This window comes from Anopheles funestus, chromosome 2RL (assembly GCF_943734845.2).
Source record: "Anopheles funestus chromosome 2RL, idAnoFuneDA-416_04, whole genome shotgun sequence".
NCBI lineage: Eukaryota > Metazoa > Arthropoda > Insecta > Diptera > Culicidae > Anopheles > Anopheles funestus.
The window spans coordinates 79,290,546-79,308,835 of NC_064598.1; the positions used below are offsets into that span (position 1 = coordinate 79,290,546).

General features: G+C 42.8%; 4 protein-coding genes across 5 annotated transcripts in view; 1 reads left to right on the forward strand and 3 right to left on the reverse strand.

Moving 5' to 3' along the window:
- Positions 1-13,720, reverse strand: part of LOC125761929 (annulin-like) — a 17,383-nt gene extending 3,663 nt beyond the window's left edge. The window contains exon 1 of one of the 2 annotated variants that reach the window (XM_049423529.1): positions 13,135-13,720. In XM_049423529.1, the coding sequence (XP_049279486.1) occupies positions 13,135-13,276 (142 nt within the window). In that variant the 5' untranslated portion in view covers positions 13,277-13,720. Of the gene's footprint in view, positions 1-2,164; positions 2,752-13,134 lie in introns of those variants that run through there. The other variant, XM_049423530.1, reaches the window with a different exon arrangement.
- LOC125761931 (annulin-like) lies at positions 3,203-5,802 on the reverse strand. The gene is made up of 4 exons (XM_049423532.1): positions 5,702-5,802; positions 5,072-5,632; positions 3,511-5,006; positions 3,203-3,443 (listed from the first exon to the last, which is right to left on the reverse strand). The coding sequence occupies exons 1-4, from the start codon at positions 5,751-5,753 to the stop codon at positions 3,297-3,299; spliced, it is 2,256 nt and encodes a 751-aa protein (XP_049279489.1). The 5' UTR covers positions 5,754-5,802; the 3' UTR covers positions 3,203-3,296.
- On the forward strand, positions 8,708-12,853 carry LOC125761930 (annulin-like). Its single transcript, XM_049423531.1, has 4 exons — positions 8,708-10,287; positions 10,347-10,904; positions 10,976-12,468; positions 12,543-12,853. Exons 1-4 carry the CDS (start codon positions 10,224-10,226, stop codon positions 12,729-12,731), a joined length of 2,304 nt encoding a protein of 767 aa, XP_049279488.1. The 5' UTR covers positions 8,708-10,223; the 3' UTR covers positions 12,732-12,853.
- A 959-nt stretch (positions 13,721-14,679) lies between the features above and the next one.
- On the reverse strand, positions 14,680-18,288 carry LOC125761937 (zinc finger protein ZFP2-like). Its single transcript, XM_049423545.1, has 3 exons — positions 17,960-18,288; positions 17,675-17,795; positions 14,680-17,573 (listed from the first exon to the last, which is right to left on the reverse strand). The coding sequence occupies exons 1-3, from the start codon at positions 17,971-17,973 to the stop codon at positions 16,257-16,259; spliced, it is 1,452 nt and encodes a 483-aa protein (XP_049279502.1). The 5' UTR covers positions 17,974-18,288; the 3' UTR covers positions 14,680-16,256.
- Positions 18,289-18,290: the final 2 nt, after the last annotated feature.

Below are 18,290 nucleotides of genomic sequence, written 5' to 3' on the forward strand. Positions count from 1 at the left end.
ACCTTCACTTTCACACCCGTAACAATCAATCTGCCGTTGGCGACAGACGATCGGCTGAGGGGGATGATAGCGGATCTTCGTTTCAGGGGCTGTGGGCGATGGACCGTATCGTCGGGTGGTGAGGAGTGAGTTAGCAGCACAAAACAAAGCAAATCTCAAGTAGCACGTTACGGTCGTGCCACGAGCATGCCTTGTTCGGCATCATTAACATACAATAAAATTCACGGACGCGAACGTTTGCTCGTGCCGCACGTCTCGTGTAATAGAAAATTCATTGCTCCTCATGTAACGGCACCGGTGAGCCGCAGCCGATGGAGTTAAGCGAATTCGCGCCTTAGTATGACAAATGCATCCATAGTTTTACCAGGATAGAAAACAGTTTTACTAGCGCAGTGATCACTAGTCTTTTTGTATAGATTCTAGAGGTCTTAACATACCATTCCAATCATTCCTTGGGTTTAGTTTCGCATAGTCTATCCTGCGTACGGAGAGGAACGGTTTGGAATAGGTGAATATTACATTGGGCATTGTATACGTTGATAATTTATTCAGAATGGACACATTCAAAGGATCAGATATGAAAAAAACGCCACAAATCTTTGTGGACACAAAGTGGACTCAAACCTTTGTAACCAATTAATAGCATTTCCGGGATATTAAATTTTGCTTTTTCAAGTCGACAATTCTTCAATCCAGAGTACCACCTTCCACATAGTCATTTCGATCGCTTTACTTCAATTGAGTTCTCATTATTCAACAGATCTAATGATGGAACCTTTAGCGAATATCAAACATACCGACAACAATGCGGCATTTGTTTATATAATACTTAATTTAAATCCTTGAACACTGCTCCGATTTGCGTTCGGGTGCACACTCCGCAACGATCATTAAAAACCAATCTCGCCATCAACTGCCGCTCCCGCGTAATAATCGGTTCCGCCTCCTACATGTAACGGCCACGCACGCCGTTGATCTCCCGAGATTCAAACCGACTAGGGAAGCTGCCTTGCATTTGATGACATCTCGAGTTCCCCCGGTAACTAATGTTCCCACTGAAACACTTAATTCGAAGTGACTATATTAAGGAGATATCTGCCTAAATGATGTCTTTTTGTCCGAACGACTCTTTACGGTCGATACGCAACAAACGCCTACAAACGTGTCCAAAAATGCGTTCTATTCGCGTATTAGCTAACAACTCTAGCGCACTCCATGACCTTGCAGATCATGAACGATCAATCATCTTGCATACGCACAGGCGTTCAAATTTCGCACGCGCCATTGGAATCATTTAGCACGCAGGCGAATATTTACAAAACGCTAAGATAAACATTGTGTCCGATGTGTGCTATTATGGATCTGCGGTGCATATTTCGTTTTTTTTTCTTCAGCTATTCATACTTCTTTGGCGAAATTCAGCACCCCAAGGGCATTGAAAAGATGGTTTTGTTTTGTTTTTAATTTTGACCTAGCAATGGTGTTCGAGGCAATCGATTCTATAGTATGAAATCATCTCAACGTTCACGGCCACGGTCGTCGTTTACATTCGCATCTGTTTGGACACTGCAGATTTTGTTTGTTAATTCAAGAATGCACACCTTCGGCGTCGGAATACAAATACTTCACATTTACATATTGTGAGCTGTACTTTCGAAATGGCCATGTGCGGATGACGAAGCTTCCGGCATTGAATAGCTTCTATTTATCACTGGCGTCATGTATTACTTAATCGCACTACTTGCACTTTGGTTCAGTAACTCGTTTTACCAACGGGTGGACAATCCAGGATTGGAATCAAGTTATTTTTAGCCTGCTGATCACTGTACGTGAGAATTCTGTTGAATAGCGAAGAGGGACGAAGGCGATCGATAATTTTTTTGTGTATTATCCAACACGATCGGACGCGGGATCACGTACGCAATGATCTGTACTTGTGAGAATAACCGTTTGCTATTTACAAGATTTACACAACGAATAGCATTTAAACTTGTCTTTAAAAAAAGGATAAATAACACAATATGCACGCATTTTGTACTAATAATTTTTTTAACAATAATCACTGTTTCGAAATCGTGATCTTATCCCAAAGCAACTCCATTTCTTTTATGAACTTTGTTCATTAATTAAATGAAAAACTGAACCCACTTCGACATGTACTTACACTCGGGAGAAGACCATATGATCGGACGACGGATACGCTTCCTTCGCCACGATGTTGGTAGATATCGCTCCACATAATCGTACAAATAACTCATTCTTCTCACTTAACTTAACACTTAACACTTTCGCGAGTTAAAAATCAATCACAGTTCGAACCTCACGAACCGACGGGATTGTACTCCGCGCACATCGAACGGTTAAATTCATCTGACACCCGGTACGCGGTATGCCGATCACTAGTACGATCGACTTCCACACAGCTTCCCCATGGAGTGTCTCTCACACACCGATCAACGATCGTGACGGTTAGGTACTGTTTACAGCAGTCAAGCAATATCTTTGACGCGATCTCCAGTGCGAATGACTCTCAAACTATGGGAGGGCGATCCATTCAGTAGGTAGGTGTAGGTGCGTGCGTACGGTTTTCGATTCTTCCTATCAAAAAACCCTTAACATACGGTAGGGTGTAGCATAAGATCATTAGTCAAATCAGCATGAAGTGTGATGAATCATGTATGCGGATTTTAGGATGGAGCACGCGATACATAGACGATCATATGGAACGATGATGTCATTGCTTACACCTCCCGTTGTCGACATACGAGTCGCCCCGGGTGGAGTGTTGCGTCGCAAACTTAGACGTCATCAAAGTATCTGCTATTTCATTGTCAAAACTATTCCACTGAGGACTGATGGCTTATTTAAACGATCTCAAATTAATGGATGCTTTTCGCTCTCCTTTTATGCACGATGTCTTCTTGTTGATATTTTTAATTTGATTAAACGACCTGCTGGGTCATGTTTGCCTTAAATTGATTATTTAACACTCTTATACGGAACCGGACAAAAAGTGTAGGCAGTAATGGCGCCGCCTGGCAACAAGTCCAGTCTGGTTTCAAACCTCGGTTGGGAGACCGGCAATACCATAGTCGGAACGTCAAAGAATTTAAATCAAGGGCACCGCTGCAGAGTCAAACTAAAATCCTTGCAAGAAAAGGAAGGTCAGGTTCAGTATGCCCAGCGCCTTAACCTCCAATGATAAAGTAACACTTCGGTTTTTTATTCGAGTTAGTTTTGTACTATAAAAAATATTTTATTAATTTATTATTATCTTTTCTTTTTCATTCCACTCGCTATTTAGGAATCTGTATCACGAGATCTCCGTGTACATTTTTCAGCTCTTCCGAGATAAATGATGCAGATACGGTCATTTTCCCTTTGTGCGTTAGATTTATAGGATAAATAAATTGTACTGCTTCTCCGACCGGGATGAGATCGTACTGTAAAGACAATAGAAAACCACGTAGTTAGCACATCTTCTCACCCAGGATGGAAATTCCAACATACCTTTTTCTCTAGCGGATCGGTAAAGCGCGATCCTTCCACAACGAAGCGACCTCGGGTCAGTGGAACCGGTAGCGGGTTCCGCAAATCCACCTGCACCGCAATCGGGCCCGCAACACTGTGCTCGATCAGCGTCAGCTCAATCGTTGGTGTTGTGAGATGGAAATTTTGCACCTTTAGGTACGTCTTATCGCTACCCTTTACCTCCGCCGTACAGATCGCTTTGATGTTCGTTTTGTTCGGTATAGTTTTGCTGTATTCCTCAAAACTCAACGGTATTAGGATTGTTTTGGACGCCAGCGGTTCCAGCTGGACGGCAAACGATTGCTGCTTCAGCGTTTCCACGTGCCGTCCGGTATAGTCGGAATCCTTCAGCACCAGTTTGCCACTTACCTGGACCGGACTAAACCCACTGGTACTGGTAATGATCAGCTCGAACTGGAACGTCGAACCGATCGCCATCTCTTCGTCAGACTTTATATCTATCTTTATCGCTTCCTCGTTACCATTGCTTTCGTTCACCATGTGGCCGAGTAAGCGTTTCGCCAACCCGGCACTGCTGAAGCGCTGCGAGCTGTACTGCATGGCCAACTTCATCACTTCGCGTTCTTCCTTCGATCCTTCCGGTGGCTTGTACTGATCGGTTATATCCACCCGGTCGGTCGATCCGATCGCCTTCGTGCTCATATCCCGTCCAATTTGATTCGTGTTGATCGAGAGCGGTTTCGGTGGATTTTGATCGTTGCCCATCGACCAATAAATGACGTCGGCATTCACCTCCGCATAGATGAAGTTACCATCGAACGGTATGTGCACGAAGCCCTGCTTGATCGCACCGACCGGACACGGACCACACTTGTACATGCCATCGGAAAGCTGTTGCGGTGTCGCGTCTACCACCTGCCAACCGTCAAAGGTGGGATTTTGCAGATCCTTTCGCTTCATCCACGCCTCGTTCCATACGTGATAGTTCCAGATCGAATCCACCGTCATGCCGGTGGCCGTGTTTTCCGTGTCGTCCACAAAGTAGTCGATCGATAGTGAAGCGTCATGATCGCCGGCAGATTCAAAGTTTGTTATTACTCGGCTCGGTATACCGATCGCACGGCAAACAGTCGTAAACACACCACCGAACACCCAACACTGGCCGTATTTAACGGTTTCGCCCGTATCGTAAAACTCCTGCAGTATCTTCACCGAACCGCTCCAGGATGTTGGTGCTGTTCCATCGCTATACTTTCCCGACCAGTTTCCTTGCAGTACACCGTACCCGCCGGTCGCGCTGTTTAGTGCTCCGGTGAGTGCTCTGACCACAAGCGTCGGATTGCTGGTTGAAGCTGCCTTCACATTACCAACCTCCGACACGATGAACAGCGCACAGTCGAGAACGGTCGGTTCATACTGACCCAAAAACCAGCTTTGCATCCGGAATCCTTTGCCCGCTGGTTTGCAAATGTTTGTACTATCGTTCAAGACGTACTCTTCCCTGCTAGCTTCATCTATAAGACAAAGCACATTGTTAGTCCACACTGCTAATGAAGATGAACCAACTAGATCGAAGTACCTTCCATGTATACCGCATCGTCCTTACACCACGGATTGTACAGCAGGTACATGTGGTCCTTTATCTCGATGGAGCTCTTCGCATCGGTACTATCCAATCGGGTGTGAAATTGAATCGTCCACCGTGCAACCGGCGCAAAGGACGGTGTTGTGATGTGCAGCGTCAACTCTTCCTTACCTTTCGGTTTATCCTTACTCTCTACCAACACAGCTCCCCAGTCATCTACCGGTTCTCCATCTTCCGTTGCCACGGTAGTAGTGTCCGGATGCACCAACACGTACGTTTCGGTTCCACTGCCAAAAGTGGCCTTATCGTCGCCAAAAGGAACTACCGCAAACACCAGCACCATCGTGTCTACGGACGGCTCAAACTTTCGGCTACAAAGCAACCGCACGGTGAACGGAGCACCCCGTCGTACGACCAACTGTCGGGGACGTTTGGTAGGGCGCGATTTCGCCATCAGTTCGTAGGACTTCGTGTGAAAGGTTTTCCCATTTTCATCGAAACACAGATCGATCGATTCGACCCGTAGCACGTCCTTAATCTTACTGTCCGTGGGCGCTACGAAGAAGGACGAAATTCACTTTCACTAAAATCACTTTAATCTTCCGAGCACCTGCACTAACTTACCTTTGCGCGGTGGCCATATTCTGTAGGCGTAATTGTCAGGTTTCGAGCCCATCACTATGCAGTGTTTGAAGCTTTAACAAACTGAACTTCAGCAGAATAATCAACACCTTCTTTTATAGGCAGACCATTCGATGTGGACAAATGTACTGGAACGTTACGAATAGTTGTTGAAAATGGCTACACTATTGTTCTACAATGGTTGCACAAACGAAACACAACACACGTATTAAACAACCTTTTCCACAATAAGTTCCCAATGGGCAGCTTCTCGATGGCTTAATCATTCTATCACGGTTGATCAATAGTTTGAAAACAAATTATTGCATGGTTTAAAGCTAGCTCAAACTCAGTATACACGTGAACCATGATGTACATTGTTGATGAAAATGTTGATTTATTTAGTGCACCAGAATTTTGAACAATTTTGAATCGTCTGGGACCAGACATGCAAAGAAGGGACACGTACGTTTTCCGGTGTTGTCGGAACTCTTCAGCACAAGCTTACTTAGTGATGGTACGTTTTATTTGAAACGTAGCATCAAACACTAGTGCGTTACCGGCCACTAAGCTAAAATTTTATCGTGCCTTTATCACACATACCTTTAATTGCCTTGTTCGATTCGTAACCAACAGTTTTCTTCACAACTCGGCATTACTAAATCGTTCGCAGCTACGTTTAATATAACCTGCCGTTCATGCAAACGTTTTTTCCTACGACGTTCATCACACTATTAATCGGTTTAGGTAGGCTCGAAAAATGGCCCATTGACTAGTACACAATGTCAGCATTCACCACAAACCCCGCATCCTACGGGAAGTGCACATAACCTGAACCTGGCTTCCTAGCCTATGCAATCCGTCCGAAAGTCATTGAGCTATTGCATCAATCATCTGCCAACAATCGTACGATACCTTCTGCAAATCGGATCGTTTTATTCAATCTAGAGATGTGCAAAGTGATTAAGAATGAGATAGTGAGTTGAAACGTTCTATTGAACGAGTTTCGTTCACTCAAGACGAGGAGTTTTAGCGACTCTTTTTTCATTTACTCACTCATGAGTGTAAGCATGTAACCGTGGTGAGTCGAGTTGCAAAAAGAGTAAATACGTGAGTTGAAACGAAAATGATTTGAAACGAAAGTTTGATACACATGAGTTGAAACGGAATACATGTGTACAATACCCAAACTAGCCAAATGAATATACTGCTCGCTCTGTATAGAAAAAATGCTATGATTTTGAAAATCTCCTAAGGTCTTGCTTTTTTTTGAGTAATTTTGCAAAACTTTAAAAATTAATTTATATTAATGCCAATTGGTTGAAATAAGGTTCTTTTTACTCAAATAATACTTTAAATTAAAAAAAGAATAAAAATTCTGAAAAAAAATTAAAACAAATTTTCTTCTCGAAAATTTCATAAGGCTTACCCCTTGCCATTTTTTTGAGAAATTTTGCAAAAAAATTTAAATTGATTTAATTTAATGCCAATTGGTTGCAAAGAGTTTCTTTTCACTCAAATAATGCTTTAAATAGAAAAACGAGTAAAAAATTTATAAAAAATAGAAAAAATCTATAAATTTGTCATCCTACTAAGGCTCATTTTTGCACAAAGTTTTGCCTATAACTCGGTCGGTATCCAACGGATCACCAATCTTTAACCTGTGGTCGATGGATGGCACCAATGGCTACATTTTCTTCTTGGACGGCCATGCTCTCAGATGTCTGTGCCAGAAGTTATTCGAGGAACCAAATTCCTTACCCTGTTTGAGAAAATGTAAAATTTTCCTCAATTTTGCACCAAGATTTGCCTATAACTCGGTCCTTATCCAACGGATCGCCAATCTTTAGCCTGTGGTCGATAGATGGCACCAATGGCTACATTTTCTTCTTGGACGGCCATGCCCTCAGATGTCTGTGCCAGAAGTTATGCGAGGAACCAAGTTCCTTACCCTGTTTGAGAAAATGTAAAATTTTCCTCATTTTTCTGCAATTTAGTAAAATTTTTAAATGTGATATATTTTAATGCGAATTTGTTGCAATAAGTTTCTTTTCACTCAAATAATGCTTTAAATTAAAAAAAGAATAAAAAATCAGAAAAAAAATTAAAAAAATTTTCTTCTTGAAAATTTCATAAGGCTTACCCCTTGCCATTTTTTTGAGAAATTTTGCAAAAAAAAATAAATTGATTTATTTTAATGCCAATTGGTTGCAAAGAGTTTCTTTTCACTCAAATAATGCTTTAAATTAAAAAAAAAAATAAAAAATCATAAACAAGTAAAAAAAATATAAAAATTTGAAAATTTCCAAAGGTTCTTTTTTGCACCAAACTTTGCCTATAAGTCGGTCGGTATCCAACGGATTGCCAATCTTTAACCTGTGGTCGATAGATGGCACCAATGGCTACATTTTCTTCTAGGACGGCCATGCCCTCAGATGTCTGTGCCAGAAGTTATTCGAGGAACCAAGTTCCTTACCCTGTTTGAGAAAATGTAAATTTTTCCTCTTTTTGCACAAAGTTTTGCCTATTACTCGGTCGGTATCCAACGGATCACCAATCTTTAACCTGTGGTCGATAGATGGCACCAATGACTACATTTTCTTCTTGGACGGCCATGCCCTCAGATGTCTATGCCAGAAGTTATGCGAGGAACCAAGTTCCATACCCTGTTTGAGAAAACGTAAAATTTTCCTCATTTTTCTGCAATGTAGCAAAATTTTTAAATGTGATATATTTTAATGCGAATTTGTTGCAATAGGTTTCTTTTCACTCAAATAATGCTTTAAATTAAAAAAAGAATAAAAATCAGAAAAAAAACTTAAAAAACAATTTCAACTCGAAAATTTCATAAGGCTTACTACCCATTTTTCTGGGGAAATTTAGCAAAATTTTAAAAATTGATGTATTTTTAATGCGAATTTGTTGAAATAAGTTTTTTTTTCACTCAAATAATAGATCAATATAATGGATAATAGGATCAATATATACCCTGACTCGATCGTCGCGACACGTGTTTTGAGTGGAGAAGTTTCCTCAGACTGTGGAACTAAGACTAAAACTGTTGTATCTAAGCAACAATGAAACTCCAACTTCCTCCGTGCTAACGATGGAAGGTGTCATGATCGCCAACACTAGTTCCGTTCCATCGTTCGGTTTATCCCTGGTGTACGTCAGTAAGGTTTCCCAATCATCTGCCGCATAGTCCCGTGTATTGTCATCATTGGTGTAAAGCGGAACCATTTCCGTAACAGATCACCTCCGATCCGTAGGGAACTACCGAGAACTTCAACACCATCATATCCATTTGGCGATCAAACTTGCGATCACACAAAAATTGTACTGTTAATTGAGCTCCTTCCGTGCTCGATCCGAGGAACAAATTTTATCCCTTCAAGTGATGTCTCTATCGAAAATGATCACTATACCGCAGTACTGCCCATTCCCCATTTTATTGTTTATTGAAGCACACCTCATCGTTTCAGCGTGCGCATAATCAGTTACTTCTTATTCTAAAGAATTTCGCGATATCAAATGTTTAATAATCAACTAGAATTCTTACTCATGATCGATATCGCATTCATAGTGTACATATATCAATTACCGGCTGAATGTTTATCGTGCTGCACAGCTAGTTGTAACAATTTGTAACGTTCTACGGAGATGATTTATGGAGCAAAATAAACAGTTACGTATAAAGCATAAGGTACATTCTCTGTAGAAATAAATGTCTAGAATTAAGGTTGCATAATGGCTACTACAACACTTGTTACAGTATATGCTGGTATGAATAACAGTCCAATACCGACTATATATTGATATGCAAAAAATCACGAAAAAAACACATGCATAATGTGACTGGTGCAAGGTGGCGACTAAAATTACATCCACGGAAGATTATATTTTATTTTAACGACTTTCGTGGCATTGTTTTGCTTTACGCACTGACCACATGTTGTTGGTACGTGGCAACGCTTTCGGTGCATAAGAAAAAGCAAGATTGATAATAAATTCGCTGACCCGCCCAATGTTTTCGTTACACAGCAGTTAATCACCACACCAAACGATCAGCATCCTTCTTCTTTTGCACCCATGTATTCTCCACCATATTGACGGGCCCTTGTCCGGATGGTCATTCATCTTCCGATTTCAGTATTCGAGGAATGCTATACCCGAAATAACGTCACCACGATGACGAACTGTCAGTTTTTTTTGTTGCTGTGGCCATCCCCTACACCCTTCGGATGGGAGAATGGGCGACAGAAAGAAGGGGGGGGGGGACACTTTTCCTGCCGTTAGAGCAGGCGCCCAGCAGAAGAGCTATGGTTTGATTTAATAATAACCGAACCGTACTACAGAAACGACATGACTCACCACACGTCACGGATTCGAGAGCACACACTGGTTCTCGCATCATATAAATTCAGCTATCGCCGTTCGCTGGCCGTTTAGTTCCGATTCGCGCTTACACACTGATAGACAACCGTTAGCAAAACATTCAAGCCGGCTTCTTTGCAGCATTTCGAAAATGGAAGCAAACAGTGTACCACATGCGTTGCCATTTGGTTTTTGGCAACGGCAGGACCAAAATGGTAAGACATTGTGCACGTGATTAGTTTTCCTGAAAGTGACATTAACGGTTCTACTGTAGATGATGAAAATGAGATTGAAAACGAAATGGAGCCTGAACTGATCATCGAGCGGATTGATTCCTGTCTGGTGGAAAACGGTATCAACCATCGAACGGACCGGTTTGAGAGCATGAGCGTGTCGGCGAATAAAACAGAATCATCCCAATTAGTTATCCGGAGAGGGCAAGAATTTCTTCTTAAGCTCATCTGCAACCGGCCAATCAATCCGAAAACGGACGCCATTTCTCTGGTCCTATCTGTTGACCCAATTGCTGGTGAATGGATCAGCCATGGACATGGAACGGTAGTGTACATGTTACTGCATACTGACGATAATCTCGAAGAGGATCATGATTCTGATTGGAGCGCCAAGTTACAATCGACCAGTGTAAACGACGACAATGCTACTGAGCTACTCATTGGTGTAAGAACGTCTCCAAATGCTTCCGTTTCCAAATGGACGTTGATGATCAACGTCAAGTCGAAGGGATTGGAAGAGAGCACCCGATATCAGCTGGATCAACCTATCTATCTGCTCTTCAATCCCTGGTGTGAAGATGATCCAGTTTACCTCGAAAGTAAGTATACTATAAATGAGTATTTTGAGCGCCAATTCCACTCAACGGATTTATTTTTCATACATTTAAAGATGAAGATCAACGACAAGAATACGTACTGGAGGACATGACTATGATATGGAAGGGAAACGAACGTAGTTTTCATGACAGCAAATGGAAACTTGGTCAGTACGAGAAAAACATGCTAGAATGGACCTTTAGGCTGCTAGGAGATGTGGCCCATGTCTCCGCCACGTATCGTGGCAATCCGATTAAAGTGTGTCGCGCACTGTCGGGAGTTGTGAATAGCAACGATGACTACGGTATAGTAGTTGGCAATTGGAGTAAAGACTACAATGGCGGAACAGCGCCAAGTGCGTGGACCGGATCGGTAAAAATTTTGCAACAGTACCACGAAACAGGAGAATCGGTTCGGTACGGACAGTGTTGGGTGTTTGCTGGCGTGCTGGCGACCCTATGTCGTGCACTCGGAATACCGTGCCGTATCGTTACGAATTTCTCGTCCGCACACGATACCGAAGCATCGCTTACGGTGGATATCTATATGGATGAAGAAGGAAACGTAATGGATAATTTTTCCCGCGATCGCGTCTGGAACTTTCACGTGTGGAACGAGGTATGGCTGAAGCGGCGAGATCTCGGCACAGATGCCTACGATGGGTGGCAGGTGATCGACGGTACACCACAAGAGTTCTCCGACGGCACGTACAAACTTGGACCGGCACCGGTAGAAGCCATTAAAAGCGGGCTGGTAAACATGTTGTACGATTGTGACTTCGTGTTTGCCGAGGTGAATGCAGATAGGGTGTTTTGGCGCTACCGTGGACCAAGTAAACCGTTAAAGTTGATTCAGAAAGATACGATGGATATAGGACAGTTCATTAGCACGAAGGCCGTTGGAACGGATGAGCGGGAAGACATTACAAACAACTACAAGTGCGGCGAACAATCGTCGGAGGCTAGGATCACGATGCTGCGTGCCCTTAAACTTGGACAAAACTGTCTTACCAAACACTACCTGAAGCAGATCAAAATTGAGGATCGTTCAGTGATCAAGCATGAGGGCCGCGACGTTGAGTTTGAGCTCGAGCTCAACGATAAAGCGATGGTCGGAGAATCGTTCAACATTATTTTGCGCGTAAGAAACATCTCCTTTGACGCGGCACACACCATTAATGGGAAAATTCATCTCAAACGCTTTCTTTTCACTGGCAAGAACATCAAAACCATCGTAAGTCATTCCTTTTCTAAACACATCGAACCAAACAACGAAGCAGTGATCGAGGTACCGATTGCATTTGAAGATTACTACGAACCGGGAATGGATGAAGCGATCTTCAAAGTGACCAGTTTTGCGACTATTGAGGGTGTTGACTATGAGTACTTCTCGCAGGAAGATTACAGCTTGCGTAAGCCCAACGTGCAGCTGGAACTCACTGGTACACCGGTGATCCAATCTATAGTGAAAGTAACGGCTTTCTTTGACAATCCACTCCCAATTCCCATCAACGGCGGTGCGTTCCAGATTGAATGTTCGGGTTTGTCCAAAACGCTCAACATACCGGTAAGGATCAGTGGCAACGGTATTCTAATTTTACATCTTCATTTTTCAAGCATACATTTACTGATCCTTTACAGGTTGGTTCAGTTGGAGCTGGGGAAATATGCAAAATTGTTTTCATGATAAGACCCTCGTTCAAAGGAAACACCCAACTGTCGGCTAAGTTCCAATCCGCGGAGCTGAGCGATATTGAGGGATCGTTTAACTTTCAGGTAGAGGATCGACAACAGAATACTGAACTAAATAATGTTTTAGTTTTCTTCTAAACCTCTTACAACTTAGCAAGAAATAATGGTTTTTTTATTCTTAAAGAACGTATTGCTATGTTATCACGATCATAACCAATAAATCTAACGCCAAACGGCTCTAAATACATCTGCACTATTCATTGTATATGTTTGATCGTCACTGTTTTTTTACAATAATTCATTATTCTTGAGAACACTTTTAATTTATTATCTTAACACTTTCCTAACTTCATGCTACTTAAGTTTTCTCATGATATGAAAGAATCGATTATCAACTGTATGATGAAAAACACTTTGCAATTCCTTGTAAACACAATGTAATCACCATTATTTTGCAGAAAAAATCTCTCTATCACTGGAATCGATGGTTTTATCACAACTTCTCCGTAACTGGATAATTCTAAACAATTTACCTACTCACCAGTTTTATCCGCCATGCCCCAGAAAAGGATGGGATGATTCGCTAATGGTTTGCTTCGTGATGGATCGCGTTCTTCACCGTTCACGCACGACGAACAGTTGGAACAGTTCGCGCGCCAAAAGGTGCTCAGTTTACTGCCCATCGTTCACGCAATCAAGAGACACTTTACCACATAAACAAATATAAATCACAGATTGTTGATTGGTCGCGTTTTCTTTTTTTAAATTTGTCCACAGATTTACACGCCCGTCCTTCCTTCCCGAAACCTGTTGCAATGCTTTGTTGTGAAATTCACCTAGCTTTACACCTGTCGCCACAAAATCCACCTGTGTCCTTCGATTTCGAGGTACGTATTTATCAGCGCCCGACAAGCACCACAAGCAGAAGAATGATGTCACTTCGCGTTCACAAACGAAACAGACGGCATTGGAGCTAGCCAACAAATAGGCAGGATTATTCTTTGAGATGAAAAACAAAACCGCACCAATGCTAAGCTCGTTAAACAGTGAACAAAATCGGACGTACAACCTGCGAGATAAAAACGTGCCCGGTATCGTAACTGTTCAGCGTAGTGCTAGTAGTAATTAATTGAAATTAACATACAATCACTGATTTTAACCGATCGAACAAGGGTGCTGCAATTTGCACCCTGCACTGTCTACGCACCGCTCCCACGAGGGAGTGTTTTGTGTTCCATTTAAAATTAACACCGCCAAAGACTCGCTCTGCGTCACTACTACACTATGTGCTTACTCCGAACGCTTGAACGTAACTGCAAAACATGTGGCGATTTAAATCCCTGGTGTCTTCCACGGTGTGGTGGAATCGATACAACTTTTCAAGTGGTCAGTTAAAAGTGAAACATACAAACATCCCCTTCTTGAATATTTTTTCCCGCCATATCCACATGTTGTTTTAGATTCGTTCTTACATTGGGTTTGGACGAATGACCTCCAGACGCCACCAACGCATCTTGTGCTTCGATCGCATCATCACCGGTGCCAACAGTAACAAAATGTAACTAGAGTTGCAGCATGGTGTTGATGATGTGTCTCAAACTTCTTAACAATTGTGCCAGAAGACCGAGGGGGATTTTCAGTTACCATAGGTCATATGCGCATACTGATGTGATGCGATGCGTGCTCAATTTACACTTGGCTACCGATAAGGCAAAACCGTTTATTCTGCATACGGGTGATTCATGTTTTCTCAGGATGGGGATCCCCTTTTAGGAACTCAATGGATCATTCCATTGACATGTAGATTTATGTCTCACTGTTTTATCGTTTCGAAGAAACATTTCACACGCTACTTTTAAAGAAGGTGTCCAGTGTTTTACATCTAAAAGGGCAAAAGAGACTGACATTAAGATCATTTGTGACTTGTGCAAAAAGTTTCTCGAGATGTTTTCTTTCAAGTCAAACATGATCTTGTTTCACTACACATCTGGAAACACGTCCTTATTGGCGATGACAACTTCATCAAGCGAATCCCTTTCGGTTGTGCTTACGACTACACCAAAAAAATACAAACCCAACCACAACCTTTAGTTTCAATCCATTGATTTCGTTTTATTAAAGAGGCGTCATTGTAATACGCTAGCAGAACAGAACGCACTTTTCGCCTTTCCTTTGCGCGCGCTAACATGTTAATCTGGCACGTTCGTGCCTGGCGTACGCGGATCGTTTTACGAGATTAAATTAAACAACAACAAAAAATCACAATTAATAAAATTAAAATGGTTTACAGATAAAAAATAAAACGGATCGAGCAAAACTCTGCACTTCCGATGTACACTAAATACGGTTTTATCTTTGTTTGGTTGTTTGGGGATTTTTTTTCTTCTTGTTAAATTGCCTGGACATTATTGCCTGCTACCGATCGTCGGGTTGCAAATTGACTAGAACAATAACTTACATTACAACTAACTGTTTTACCTTCTTTGCTCAGATCCTAAAAGCAATCTTACTCTCCCCCATTCATTGGTGGCCGTTAGAAAAAAAAAATGCATGTTTAAGCACGTCCACGTACATCATATGCAGTATGCTGGTTGGCTTTGTCTATACAAATAGGAACAATGAAAAAAAAAGTTATAGAAGCACATTTATACGTAAAGCTAAAGTATATAAGCCTAATCACAAACAACGTACATAAAGCTCAAATACATGTTGGCCACTTTTCTTAAAACGTTTGCTTTTCCTTTTCGAATCGTTTCGATTTTTTTCCATTTCTTAGTATTTGCGTTTGCTTAACATTGCTTTTTCGTTTTTTGGCTGCAAAGGAACTATTATCACGGTTAGTATGGTTTCATTGGCGTTGGTCGTTATGCTTCCTAGCGCTCAGGTTTTAAGCTCGACTTTTTTTTGTGTTTTCGTTCGATAACGATTTACGGACAAAATTTAACAACTTTTTCCTTAACTTCTATAGGTAAATTTTCGATTCAAATAGTTGCGTTATGTTGTCGTTTTTTGGCATTTTCCTAGCTGAACATTTTAGCTGTTTTCTCTTTTCTCTATGTTTTGCAAGCTCTTGCTAAGAAGTAACAAGGCATTACCAGGTTCGGTTATATACATAAAAGCGGGAAGAACGTACATTGCCGCAACGCAACGGAGTAAACCAGTCTCCGGAACTGGCCTTCTATATGAATGATCCTTCACAACAACAACGTTAACAATGGTTTAACAAAGTGTTCTCCTTAGCGCACGTACGTTCAGATTAGTAGGTGTTTTAGTTTTGCGTACTGCCACTAAACAAACAGCTACTCGTTGTTGTGTATATAAATGCACAGTCAATTTTCTGTTATATGCTGAGATTCTGTATGCGTCACACTCTTCTCGGAAGCACCCTGGGATGCAACATGTCTGCACCCGAAGCGAACTATATACAACCTGCCGTTCTGCCGGAAGTATTGCCACCTTAAGCTCGTAAATCTAACTTGCTGCATTAATCGTGCTGCCCCTGGCTGGTACGATTTAGGCTTCCATTTTATGAAACATTCTCCACTCACACACAAACCGCATGGTGGTCGTTTCAATTCAGATATCGTTTTTATATGTTACAAAGGTGTGTGTGTTTTTTTTCTCCGTTTCGATCGTGCCTTTCGTGCACACAATTCCATTCGTTTAATCGCGATCATGCAGCTTCCGGTGACGTTTCAAATTCGATGAGCATGAGAACTTCTTCAAACACACATCACACGCGTACGGCTTTTCACCCGTATGTGTACGATGGTGCAGCTCTAGACTGCGCGCATTGTCGAACATCTTCGTGCAGGTCCCGCACCGGTACGGGTTGTGGTCACTGTGGATACGCTGGTGCGTTTTAAGCGTGCTTGCATTGTAGAACGATTTCGAGCAGATATCACATTTGTACGGCTTTTCGCCCGTATGCACGAGCATGTGTTGCCGCAAGGCGGACGATTCCGCGTAGCTCTTATGGCACACGTGGCATTCATGCTGCTGTCGCTCGCTAGCCATTACGATCGCTTGTACGGACGAACCGCGCCGTCCTTCTGTTGCAGTCGGACCGAGCGCCGGTAATCGAATCGGTTTTAAGTTTCGTCCCAATGCCGACGATCCGTTCGTGCTGCCGTTCAGGTTAATGTTAAGGCTTAAGCCGACACTCGCATCAATGCCAGTGCTGCTCGGGATGGTGTTATTATTTAAACAATCGCTACTGTCCAGCAAGGGTGACAATGGGCTTAACCCACCGTTGGTACTCTGGCTAACACTGCTATTGTTGCTGCTACTGCTATGGACTAGACTCTGTTGCCTGGCAATCATTTTCGCCACCTGTGACGGTGTGTACTTTGCCTTCGAATGGATATACTCGACGTGCATGTTGAGATTTTTGGCGAAGTGAAACGTCTTTGGACAGTAATGGCACTGAAATATTCGCTCCTCCTTGTGGCTCGTGATGTGTCGCTTGAGCTGTTCCAGTACGGAAAATTCCAGTGAACAAAACTCACACTTCAAGAGCGAACCGTACGTCGGATCCGGTGATAGGTACGGAAAGTTGAACGATTCCGTCGATGAGTTGCCGATCGAATCGTGATCGTTTGATCCAGCTTCATCCCACTCATCCCGTTCCGGCTCATTCGAGCACGGACCATTCAGCCCATCCAGCTGTGCCAAAGATGATCGGTCAATTTTGTTATCATTTCTATCAACGATCATGTCATCGTCTTTTTCGTCGCCATCCTTCTGATCGACGTCACTCTGCTCGTCCAACAGTACCTCCGGTTCCAGCTTAATATCCACATCCTCTTCGTCGTCCTCCTCGTACTCATCGTCGTGTTCTTGCTTTTGCGCCACCAACTGCAGCGTCGTGCGGAGATACTCATCGTTGTGTAGGCACCGTTCGCGAAATTCGTTAAAGTTTTCTACCCTTGATTTGCATGTGCTACAAATCGACGAAGGAAGGCCCAGCTTTGGTTGTATCTAAAATTGTGCATTTAGCGAAACACCAAATATACGCAACCGTTTAACACGCCGTTACGCCACTCCAGCATCCACGATCGTGAGACCGATCGATCACTTACCCTAATCGATGTACAGTCGTAGATTATCGTTTGAAGCGCATCGCTTCCACTATCACCAAAAATAGACTCCAAAGTGTCATCGCCGGACAAACAGAGCCTGCAAATGTTTTCTATTTTTGCACTACGCCACACCGCCACAAGCGGATTAACCCGAAGCGGACGAGAGGATGCACAGTTCGCGCGAAGCGGTTACCGGAAGAGAAATGGAAATCGCACTCGTGTTAGTACAGCAGTGGTCAACCACGTCAATGGTCGTTTTATTTCCTCCCAAATAGGAATACTTACTGTAATGAACTCATGGCTTGCGGAAGAAAAACATCTGCTCGGACGGAGGGGGGGCGAGAAGGTAGCGCGAGTGGGATCTCTACCAGAAAGGGACCGCGCTTGGGAAGTGGATGGATTGCTACCGCGAGATAAAACCTCCGTTGGATGGTATCTTATTCTATCGGGATCTAATGATGCTGGAAGGTGACGGTAATTGGCAGCGGCCCGTGGAGAAAAATCCGATGTTTATCTCCCCCCTCGTACTCCGTCGTCGTCGGCGACACATTAAAACAATTCAATCAGGTGTTTGTTTTTGTTGCTTTTTCTTCGAACCTGTCAGTCAGCACCTGTC